This window comes from Dasypus novemcinctus, chromosome 10 (genome assembly GCF_030445035.2).
Source record: "Dasypus novemcinctus isolate mDasNov1 chromosome 10, mDasNov1.1.hap2, whole genome shotgun sequence".
Lineage (NCBI taxonomy): Eukaryota > Metazoa > Chordata > Mammalia > Cingulata > Dasypodidae > Dasypus > Dasypus novemcinctus.
This window is the reverse complement of record NC_080682.1, coordinates 94,049,627-94,062,450: the sequence shown is the minus strand read 5'-3', so window position 1 is coordinate 94,062,450 and position 12,824 is coordinate 94,049,627. Positions and strand designations below refer to the sequence as shown.

Here is a 12,824-nt window from a genome sequence, read left to right as displayed (position 1 = left end):
AACTGAGATAGGTTGTACAAATAGGAGATAATGAGACAGAAAGTAAGAGAAATATTCCAGGAAGAATTGGACGAATGAAAATACAAATGTTTGGAAGTGAACATGAATGCTGGAGAAACTGGAATAATTAGTTGTTCAGTGTTGTTGATGCCATAAAATTTGAAAGAGATAATGGAGACAGATTAGAATGGAGGATATAACAGAGATAAGGTTAGACAGCTTTTTCTTTCTAGCAGCACGTATTATTATTTTTTGTTTTTTACTTATTTTTTAAAGAAGCACTAGAGTACATAAATTTCACATAAAAAATATAAAGGATTCCCATGTGCCCCATTCTCTGTTCCTCCCCTATGTTTCCAAATTAACAACATCTTTCATTAGTGTGGTACATTTGTTACAATTGATGAATACATATGAAGCATTGCTTCTAAGCATGGGCTATAGTTTAAAGTATGGTTTACAATTTACACCACACAATTTTTTAGGTTTGATAAAATGTATAATGGTACATATCTGTCATTGCAATATCAGGCAGAACAATTCCAATGCCACCAAAATTCTCCATGTTACACCTATTCTTCCCTCTCCCTCCCTTCAGAAATGTTGGCGACTACTGTCTATATATCAATGTTACAAGTTCTTCGCTTACTAGAATAGTAAGTCCACTTTAGTTCATGGTTGCATTCCCCCTCATGTTTGTTCATTCCTCAGTCTTGAGGATTTGGGGATTATAGTGCTCACACTGCTTCCAGTTGAGAAGAAGTTTAAATCCTGTAAGTCAGATGGATGGAAATATCCCACTTGCAATTGTAGATACTCTTTGTTTTCTGGGATGGGTGTTGTCCATCATTATCCTTTTGCTAGTTGTCAGACAAGCATTGAATGTCATTTTAAATTATTTGCACATCATGTCAAATTTAGCTTTATAAATATCTCTCTTGCTATATTGCAGCAAATATATATATATAAAGAACAACTGGATACTATTGGGTAAATCCAGGAGGAGATAATAGTAATCTGCATTAAGACAGCATAAGTGAAGATATAGTAAGTAAACAGATTTAAGAGGTATTTAGTGGCTAGAATTCCAGTACTGTATAATTGACTGGAGACTGGGCAGAGGTATAATATGGAAGATTCAAATATTAAACTCAATTTTTTACTTAGATCACTTAAAAAATGAACACAGATGAAGGCAAAGGTTGTTGGGGAATAGAGAAGATTTTAACATGCTTTTGAACTAACTATGAAGCAACTAGCATAGAAGCTCAGCATGATGCTAGATATATGAGTCTGGAAATTAAAATAGAAAAAAAAAGAAGTGCTTAAGTTATAGATTTAATGTTTATCAACATATGAATCATATATGAGATCCTGATAGTAGAAAATATTGTGTGGGCATGTCCAAAATATAGCCAAGAATGGAAACAGCCATATTTAAGGGAAAAGCAAAGAACAGAAGGCAGAAAAAGGAGACTAAGTAATAGAAATATAGAAAAAAGCCTGAAGGTATTATCAAAGAAAGTTTCAATAATATAGTAAGGATTACTATATTATATAATATATAATACTATATATTATAATATAGTAAGGAATTGGTAATAATGGAAGAGATGACATTAAAGAGATGATCTGGTGTTGTTTATGATGATATCAGTGTTAACGGAACAAAAAAGGAATAACCAGAAGTATCCATTTATTTTCATCTCAGCCCCCAAGGAATGCCAGTTCAACATCCTCTTAATCCCCAGTTCATGCTTCCATCCAACATCACTTGGTTTAGTCCCATCTTCTACCTCACTGGTTTTCCTGGATTGGAAACCATTGAACACTGGATTTTCATTCCATTTTTCTTTATGTACCTGGTGGCCATCTCAGGCAATTGTTTCATCCTGCTAATCATTAAGATCACCCCTCATCTACATACACCCATGTACTATCTACTCTCCTTGCTGGCCCTCACTGACCTGGGACTGTCACTGTCTACGATGCCCACCACTGTGGGGATCTTTTGGTTCAAATGCCAAGGTATCTACTTTGGAGCCTGCCAAATACAAATGTTCTGCATCCATTCATTCTCCTTCATGGAATCCTCAGTGCTCCTTGTCATGTCCTTTGACCGCTTTGTTGCCATCTGCTATCCCCTGAGGTACTCGGTCATTATCACTGGCCAGCGAGTGGTCAGGGTAGGCCTGGTCATCATCCTCCGGGGCCCCATGGCTCTTATTCCCATCGTCCTCCTCCTGAAGACTTTTCCCTATTGTGGTCCTCGGGTCCTCTCTCACTCATTTTGCCTACATCAAGAAGTGATACACTTGGCCTGCACAGACACCACCTTCAATAATCTCTATGGGCTGACACTGGTGGTATTCACTGTCATGCTGGACCTGGTGCTCATTGTGCTATCCTACGGGCTTATCCTGCACACAGTGGTGGGACTGGCCTCCCAGGAGGAGCAGCATCGAGCCTTCCAAACATGTACTTCACACCTCTGTGCCGTGCTGATATTCTTTGTGCCCATGATGGGGCTGTCCCTGGTGCACCGCTTTGGGAAGAATGCTCCACCAGCTGTCCACCTTCTCATGGCCAATGTCTACCTCTTTGTGCCTCCCATGCTGAATCCAATCATATACAGTATTAAGACCAAGGAGATCCGCCGTGCAATCATCAAATGCCTGGGACTTAGAAAGGGCAACGTAGAATCCTGGTGTTAAAAGGTTGGGTGGGAGTTCAGAAGAAGTTGCCCAATGAGGTTAAAGATTTCTAACATTGAGTGCCTATGATAACACTCCATATATCCAAAGATTTTCCAATGCCCAAATAATGTACGGGTGAAATGTTTTCTTAAAATGTGGGTTAAGTATACTGCTCTCCTCTTGTTAAATTATGATTCCTCTAGTGTTTGATACCTGGTATATTTGGTAACAACAAAATCTATCCAGATAAAGACTCTGTAGAGGGTTATCATCAATTTATAAAAACTAAGACTAAAACTAAAGTTAAAAAAAGTAAAAGTTAGCAATAAGTAAAAAGCACCCAGATTCCAGAAGAGGGCATATAAATGTCAGTGGTTCTAATTCACTTTAGGAAATTTATATCCATTTGTGGATCCTTGGAAATACTTCTCTCTTCTCTACCTGGTCAAGGGTTTCCTCTGTTCTCCCAATCCTGGCAAACCTGATAACTGTAAGACCCTTGGTTCCCAACTGGTAGCATCAGAAATCCTGCAATGTGCCTCAATTCCTGGCTTAAGGAGAACTCCTCCAGTTCTTTCTGAGGTTGTACTCCCTCTGGCTTTAATTCACCTAGAAGAAACCCTTGAATATAGTGCTGTTTCCTTTCCTCTCTGGATTGACCTTGCTTGTGACCTCTTAAGTTACTCAATCTCAGGTACATTAACCTGAAATCAAAGCTTTAATTATGAGATATGGCATGGAATATGACAAAGCTTGAATCAAGGTAACTACTACAAATCATATCTAAGTCAAAGATTTATGAATCAGAAGACTCTGAGCCTAGAGATGGAGGAGAAACTTGCCCTACATCTGTTTGGATGCATTTCTTTCTTTTTTTTTTAGAAAGCTAGGCATTCAATTGTACTAAATGGCTTTTAAAGTTATACTCCTAGATTCCACATTTCCCAACGTATACCCCTCCAAAATATATTAAGTTAAAATGTTAGTTAATTATTTTTGCTTTTAAATAACCTGTGCAACCTACAACAATTACAAGACATTAACTTCCCAACTATTATCTTGTATGTACTGGCACTAAGTTATATTTCGCCCTAAATTAAGGGTCTTGCAATCTTTATTCCTAGATTGCCACCTGGTTTAAACACACAAATATTATCTCAAGCAAATTACATTAAAATTTGAGAGGATTTAACAATCATAGTCATAGCCAGCTATTTCTCTGCCCATCTTACCCTGCAATCTTTATGTACAGATTGTTTATTAATCTGGCAAATTGAAAGGCACCCCTGCTGGTCTCACGCACAAAGAAGTGGGACTTCAGGGGCCACAAGATCCACGTCTCTTGTATGTGAGCTCATTAACCCTTCTAAGTTTGCGGACCGAAGAAAGGTGCCGTTCCTCCTTATCAAGAGCAAGCTAAGGCTTTGGCAGTCTGGAGCCTGGCTCGCTACCAAGGGTTAACCATCGAAATCCTCACCGCCTCCCGCCCACCACCCAGCTCCTCGCCCGCAGGGCAGGGGGCAGGGGACAGGGGAGCGAGAAGGAGACAGTCTCGACCCCAAGGCCTCTGTTTAATGGAGACCGAGTGACCGGATCTGTCCTTCTCCAGCTATTTGTTCTAGGATCTCATTCTTCCTCTCGTAAGTTTTGGTTTCACAAGGGGAAACGATGATTTCTTGTTGCAAGGCTGGTTTTTGAAAATTCGACACTTAGTATCCAATTTTTTTTGCGACGTCAGCACCTCGGGCTCAGGGGGATGGGGGCTAAAATTTTGGAGAAAAAAAAACAAAACAACCAGAACCCAAAACTCAATTACTTGGGGGGCCTTAGTGGATCAAAAAGTCTCTTAAAAAAAACAAAGGCCAACTCAGTATTCATTTCCCCCCACCCAACTCCATTTAGGGGGGGGGGGGGGGCTTGCGTTAAAAAAAAAAAAAAAACCTCTGAGTGGTTTCAAAAAGTTAAACGCTGGATGAGTGGATTTGGGTTGTTTTGGGAAGGGAGGTGGTTAATTATTTTTACAGCTTTGTGGTGACGGTCCTTCGGCCACGGATTTCAAGTTCCAAGCAGCGTGGGCTGGTGGGGGACAAGATGGGTGGGAGGGGGCGCAAGACAAGTGGGTGGGCTGGTGGCTGCTTTTTCCCTATCGCCCCGCCCCTCAGGATCCTTCAAGGGCTTAGATGCTGCTGCGGCTTGTTTCTCTTTTCCTCGAGGCTGGCCTGTCTTTCTCCGAGAAAACTCAAACCTCTAAACGAACGCCAGAATCTGGATGCATTTCTTATTGGAGTTTCAGCATTGAGGCTCTTGCTCAAGGATAATTTCACCAACAATTTTCCTTTTCAATGCCAGATCAGATGCTCCATCTCTCTATTCCCACAGCATTTCTCATTGTAACAATTGTTGCATGTTAATGTAAAGTTTCGCTTTTTGGTTTTTGTTCTATAGATTAAATTTCTAGATTAAGATCCCTGGAGAAAGTAATGTGGGTCTTGTTTAACCATTACATCCCCATAAATGTAGGGCTTGGTACTTTGGCGATGCTTAATAAAATACATATTGACTGACTACATGGACACATGAATGAACAAAGTGGGATCCAGAGAATTTCACCATCCTCACATTCAGGAAGACCAAGATGGCTCTTTCTGATGGCATCCATCAAAGGGTATGTCCCATCATTTTTCTAGTTCTGCTTCATTCAGGCCCGCTGAACAGCACCCTGCCCTCTACCTCAGGATAAATTCACCATGACCAGAAAGTGCTTCCCAGGAGTTTCTCTTCACAGCCCTATGAATGGGAAACCTGTTTCAGTTTGCTAAGCTGCTCAAAGCACATACCATAAAATTGGTTGACTTCTAACCAATGAAATTTATTAGCTTACAAGCTTACAGTTTTGAAGTTGAGGAAAATTTCCAAATCAAGGCATTATCAATGATACTTTCTTCCTGAAGACTGAATGCTGGCTATCCAGGGACTGCTTATTCACATGGCAAGGACATGGTGGTGTCATCTCCTGGTGTGTCCCTTCTCTTCCAGGTTTCCATTGCTTTCACTTTTTTGCTTCCATGACTTTCTCTCTCTCTCTCTTTCTCCATATCCATCCTTCTTATAAAGAACTTCAATAAAAAGGACTAATACCCACACTGTGTCATGTCTTAACTGAAGTAACCTAATCAAAAGGTCCTTCTTACAATATATCCACATGAATGAATTATCTTAAGAACATGATGTTCTGGGGTATATACAGTTGCAAACCATCATACGTTTTGTATGAACCATTCCTCCTGCCTGCTCTGAGTTCCAGCAGAAAAATTTCCCAGACTGTTTAATCAATTCAAGTCTCTTTTTTTCCAATGGATTTTGGAGTCCAGAGACTTCCAGTCTTTGATTACTTTTCTTCCTTCCTCCCCATAAGATAGTTTTTCATTCCTCTTTGATCCAACATTCCACAACCTATTCATTTCTTTCTTTAGTCAATGTATAATCTAAGAGAATTCCCCAGGTCCTTAAACTTCCCCTCAACTATTCCTGGCCTTTCCCTTCACTGTTCGTCAGCCTCTTCCCTCTCTGCCAGGTTGTTTTTCCATGTCTTTCTTTCACCAGTCTTCCTTATCTCAGACTTTCAGCAACCCTTTCTCTGAAACTATGTCTTCTCATTTTTTATGCCCTTCATCCCATCTCTGTCTGCCCCACAGCTTCCTCTTACCTTGTTCCTCAGTTTCTTCCTCTAAGTTATCAAATCCCCTTTCTTTCTAACACTCAGCTTGCCTTTTTACATACTATAACATTCAATATATTTCTCATCAACTTTCATTCCCTTAATTTTCATTTACTTCCTCTTCACCATTCTCTGGCTTCCCTGCTTCTAGAACCGTTATCCCTGTCCCAGCTTTGCCCTTCAATACTTGTTTTTCTCTCATCCTTCCCTTATTTGACCCTCACTATACCTACCCCTTCCTCAGCCTCACCCTTTTGTCTCTCCCTCACTTTGCTTTAGTTCCTTCTACAAACATTTGATTCAGACCTTGGTATCCTCTTTTCTCATGGTCTCTCAATTACTCCCCTAGTCCCTCAATCTCTCTCTACTTTTGCAATCCTTCAAGACACATGACACTGTCTTCTAAGATTTGAAGCCCTATCTTGTGAAAGAGGAGATAGTTTTTTTGTTTCTGTACATTAGGGAGTGGGAAAGTAGGAATATTAAGAGAAAATGATAAGGAAATAAGTTTTGATTTGGGCACAATAGCAAAAACATTATTATTTACTTTCCTAGGTTTTGAGCTAAATTCTATACTCATACCATGACAATTTGAGCTCATAATTATTCTTCAGATTAGCCAATATCATTATCCTTATTTTACTACTGAAGACATAGAAGCAATTATTATGTCACACACTGAGATCCAAACTCTAATGGCTTACCTTGTAAAACCTTTACCTTGTAAAACCTCTATGGCCCTGGTTTTGGTATTTAATAAGCAAATTTGAGCAAGATACAAGATTTCTTATTGTTGCTGCTATTCAAGGTACACTTATCAATATATGTTTCACAACATCTGCGTAGGAGACATTGCTCTAATAAGTTTACCTGATTTATGAAGGTTGCGTAAGTTGTGTCAGGTCCCCAGGTGGATTTCTGAGGAGGCATATCTGAAAAGACAGGGGGGAAAAAAGAAAGATAACAAAAAAACCCAAGGAAGCAGGTATGTTCGTATATTCTGAAATTAGTTTCAGAGAAAAAGAAATCCCAATAATTAGCGTAAATGTAGCAGCTTTACGGTTGTACACAACATAGGCTGAATTAGTACAACTTGGTGAAGGCAATAACAGGATTCTTAGGGGCTGAGGAGAGTTCTGAGGGTGAGGTACTGGGTAGTGAGAGTCAGGAAATTCTTTGAGTTGAAACAGGATCAAGATATCACTTCTTCTGATTATATGAGCATGTGGAGAGACATAATGAAAATTATCAGGTGAAATAGAGGGCAGATTGGGTGAGGAAGTCCTCTACAGGCATCCTCAATTTGCCTATAGATATCTTCTACAGGAAGTGAAAAGCCTGAAGAGGAAACATCATACAAAGAAGACAATTTAGGATACCATATTTTGTGACAATCTGAGCATTCTGTTAAGGTTGATGTCTACAGATTTTTCTTCAGGCATTTCTCCTACTTTACAAGTTGGTCAAGAACAGCAATAAGGAAAATTCTCTTTGAGATTTCCCATAGGTACAGCAAGAATTATTTGAAGAAAAGGGAAAGAGAGACGAGACAAAAAGAACTGAGGTTGCTCAAAAGTGAACTGGTAAATTGAGAGGTCTCTGAATACAGACAGCACCAGGAGGCCAGAACAGTCAGCACAGGGTCAGTGTCCAGTGAGAGGGAGTGTTTAAGCTTACCAACTCCTCAACTTTCAAGCACACTGCAGCCTCTTCCAGATTGAAGAGGACTCCTGAGTTTGAGGAATCCCACCCCACTAAGCACCAACTGGACCTCTCTACATTCCTGCTGAAGGACCTCCTAGGCCTGGAGTGGGCTCAACACTGGATTTCATGCCCATTTCTACAAGATACCTTGTAGTTCTGCTGGATAATACACTATCTTTAAACTGGTCAAACTAACCCTATGCTCCCCCAACCCACGTATTATTTCCTGGCTCTCGTGGCTGTGACAGATGGTGGGTCTGTGCATGTCCACACTGCCCTCAGTGTGGGTTGTGCCTCAGTTTGGTGCCCAGAAGTTGGTGTGCTGTGATCTGCAGCAGCACTCCCTCCACTCCTTCCCCATCATGGAGTCAGCCATGTGATTCCCACTGCAATATGCATCTAAGCTCACAGGACTTTATGTGGATGGGCTGAGGTTGTGTTTGCCGTGCAGAGTGCTGCTATCACTACTGTGCCTATTGAAATTTGACTGCTGTCACCATAGGGCACTGTCCGTACTTGCTGCCTTCACCAGCACATTATCTGACTTGCCTACTTCAACACCCCCTCCTACAGGCTCTGTGTGTTATGCATCACTATGCTGGCCTTGGAATCTGATGTCTTCTTTATCCTCTTCCCCTATACTATCATTCTCTGCATCACACCAACCATTGTCTCTATGGAGGAACAGTTCAAAGCCTTCAACACCTGTGTCTCCCCCATCCTGGCTGTCTGTTTCTATGTGCCTGTGCTAGGACGTACACTGCACAATTCTGGGTGCACATCTTCATGGGCATGGTCACCGTAGTCTCCACACCGCTGCTGAACTCTGTTACCTACATCATTAAGACCCAGTAGATCCACCAGGGCACCCTAGAGATGGTTTCCCTGGAGAAGCTACAATAAAATGTTAAAATGGATTGCTGCAATTCAAAATGAGGAATGAGTCAAAGCTTCTTTTTAGAGCCTTCTTACCATAAAATAATTTCCCTTTATTTTATTTTTATCAATTTCAAGTATATCATAACCGAACATAATGTTAAATAAAGTTATAGCTATTATTAGTAATAAATATTTATATATAGGTATTAGAAAATATGTTGTTATATGATACTGACTGTAACATAAATGCTAACAAATACAATGCATTTTCATACTTTTTTCCTTTACCAATTTGTTAGAGCTCTCATTCTAATATAATGTCATTAGTTATAAGTTGTTCTGATGATATGGAACGTTGAATCATCATTTCATATTATTTGGATTAGCTAATGAGCATAATACCATTTCTCAGAATATATTATTTCTTTAGTGCCATCCAGGGTAACTTCATTTTAAACCAAGAGATGCTTTCCAGCCAAGACTTTTGACCCCAGTATCTGTAGGATCATCAGGGACAGAAATGAATCTTATGGTTAAGCTATATTTTCCATCATTTTCTTTAACTCTCCAATAGTAAAAATAAGCTCAGTTCTTTTCATCCACTTTTACACTGTCCTATCTTTGCTGCTATCAATTTAATTTTAAAAACAATAATAAATGCAAAAGGAAAGTATCCATCCAAGAAATATATTTTAAAAATGACGGAAAAATAATACGTGCTTACAGAAGGTGGATAATGTAAAAAGAAAAACTATTTTATACTAGGATAAATATGAGAGTGTTATGTGCTAATAATGAAAATTAAATTAAGACATAGAGAAGACATATAGAGGAAAGAATGAGTCAAGAGGTGAAGTGAGTATAGATGCAAAGAACAAGCCAGCAAGAAATAGATGGTAAATCAGTTTATGGAGAACAAAGTGGATATAATTTCTGCTGGAAGAAAAAAATGCAAGGTAAGATTAAATTATGAATGTCCTGGTGGCAGAGAAGGGGTGAAGATGTTCTCATTTGGTGGTCTTCATTTTCTAAGTGAATTTGGCTGTGAAATATTTTGATTTCAGGTTGTGAAGAAGTGGTTAATTTGGAATTTGAGACTGTAACATTTTCCCAGTGACAATTTCTCCAGATTGGGGTATATTTGAAAATACTGAATTTTTAATTCCTTGAAAGTAAAAAGAAAAACAAACCCAAAACTTTCATACTTTACATAAATTATTTCCTCCTCTTGGTCTACCTTTCCTCCCAAGGACCTTTTTTTTTTTCTTTTAGTCTGATTACTTCCTATTTATCTATTTCAGACTGGATCCTGGTACGAAAACAATACTGAGTAATTCCAAACCAAAAAAAAAGACTTAATAGAACAGATAATTAACAAAGCTTGGAAGGTCTCAAAAGGAAGGTGGGGTGGGGCAAATGCATTTAATAAGTAAAGATAAAATAAGGATAATTTCCAGATATCAATATTTTTAATGTAATATTTTTTGTGATCTCTGTATCTTTTTAAAAAAAGATAATTAAAAAAATGTTTCAAAGTGGGGGAAAAATGATGAATTTACATTGGAATAACCCTACAAGCCTTATTCTCCTGTTGTATGTTAGAGTTGCTTCTATTGCCGGGAACCTTGATTCGCAACTGCCCTTGGTGCTAACGCCCTCTTGTGTCCTGTTTTTGTTATTGCACCCCAGGGCACTTATAGTCACTAGAATACCTGATAGAACATAAAACAAAATCTTCTCCCTTTCTCCCACTTTATTATCTACCACCAGTGCTTCCCACTGAGATAACTTACCAGGAGGTATGAGAAATGTATTTTGTAGCCTCCAAACCTCAATAGTATATAAAAACTGAATGTAACTGGGAGCCAACAAATAAAGAACAAGTACATCATCTCTTAAATCTCAAATATTAACTTAAAAATGATTTCCTAATATGAGGCCTTTGTTGACTCCAAGATGACTTTATCCACCCCCCACCCCTGCTCTATTTCCCTGTCCATCACATTATGGTCCTACCGTAACCCTTAGGGCATTTATCACACTTGTATGCTTTGTGTCTATTATGCTCACTAGATCCATAGTTCCATGAGGTCTGGAAGCACTAATCATGCTTTCTGCCATAATCCCTTGTGCTTAGCACAGGAGCTGTCCTGTAAAGTGGAACTGATACTGAGTTCCACTGTAGGCCAGTAGATCTATAGATACGGGTCAACACATTGTTCCATGTGTGATCTTCAAAACATTACTAACCATCTTGCTTGCAATTGTTTAATATTGTTTGGGAGATCATATGTGGAATAATGTGTTGATCAAAATCCTCAAGATGGGGGATTGAACAATGGGCTAAAGTAGATTTATTATTATTCTACTATAGATTTATTGTTATTCTAGCAATAAAAGAATTCTTATAATTGTTATAAAGACAGTGACCACCAGAGTTTCTGAGGGGAGGGAAAGGTAAGAATAGGTGTAACATGGGGGCATTTTTGAAACATTGGAATTGTCCTGCATGGCATTGCAATGATGGATACAGGCCATTATACATTTTGTCATAAACTATAACATTGTGCAAAACAAAGTGCAAAGTATGATGTAAACTAAAGTCCATGGTTAGTATCAATGCTTTAATATGTGTTCATGAAGTGAACAAACGTACCACACTAATGAATGACGTTGTTAATGTAGGAAAGTGTGGGAGAGGGAGGTAATGGTGCATATGGGAATCCCCTATATTTTTTATGCAACATTAATGTAGTCTAAAGTTTCTCTAAGAAAACAATGAAAAAAACAAAAACAAAATCAAAACAATATTAACCATGAGAATTTTCATTCCTCCTATGGAGATAATAAGACCAACTGTGAAAGAGAGTCCATAGACATGCTATTTCAACATGGATTTTTCCTGAGGTGAGGACTACCTCTTGAAAACATGAGGGCAGTGACACTAGAAAAATGAGAGTAAGTTATCTTTTAAAATATTTCCCTCTTTACAATAGATTGGAATTTTATTCATTTACTCATTTCTTTAGTCAATTAATATCCATTGTGACAGTTTGAAGATCTTTTTTGAAACCCAAAAGTTTATGTTCTTGAACATGTATTCCTGTGGGTGTGAGACACTTTAATTGCACTAAGTTAACTTAAGGGCCTTTGATTAGAATTCCTTTGATTGGGGAAGCTGACTAGGCCCAGAGGTTAGGGTGTCCGTCTACCACATGGGAGATCAGAGGTCCAAACCCCAGGCCTCCTTGACCCGTGTGGAGCTGGCCCATGCACGGTGCTGATGAGCACAAGGAGTGCCCTGCCATGCAGGGGTGTCCTGCATAGGGGAGCCCCATGTGCAAGGAGTGCACCCTGTAAGGAGAGCTGCCCAGCATGAAAGAAAGTACAGCCTGCCCAGTAATGGCACCACACACATGGAGAACTGACAGCAAGATGACGCAACAAAAAGAAACACAAGATTCCCATGCTGCTGACAACAACAGAAACGGACAAAGAAGAACATGCAGCAAATAGACACAGAGAACAGACAACTGCGGCAGGAGGGGGGAAGGGGAGAGAAATAAATAAAAAATAAATAAATCTTAAAAAAAAAAAGAATTCCTTTAATTGGACCACTTCAGTGAGGTGTGACACAGGTTTGGTCTCCACCCTCTTGCTGGTTCTTATGTAAACTGAGAAGACAGAAAGAAAGGAGACACAGAACAAGGAAGCTGCCACTTTGGTCCTGCCATGTAAGACAGTACTGCAGGAAGACAGGGAAGCCCTGAGATGCTGAAAGAGGACCTGGAGTCTGGAACCAGTAAAGCATAGACTCACAGGAAGAG

At 39.3% G+C, this 12,824-nt stretch overlaps 1 protein-coding gene across 1 annotated transcript; it reads left to right on the top strand.

The window, feature by feature from the left end:
• The first annotated feature begins 1,721 nt into the window (after nt 1-1,721).
• Nucleotides 1,722-2,714, top strand: LOC101433439 (olfactory receptor 51M1). Its single transcript, XM_004477615.2, has one exon. It carries the CDS (start codon nt 1,722-1,724, stop codon nt 2,712-2,714), a length of 993 nt encoding a protein of 330 aa, XP_004477672.2.
• Nucleotides 2,715-12,824: the final 10,110 nt, after the last annotated feature.

Coding starts and splice junctions, on each gene's coding strand:
- LOC101433439 (XM_004477615.2), top strand. CDS start 1,722: ATGCCAGTTCAACATCCTCTTAATCCCCAGTTCATGCTTCCATCCAAC.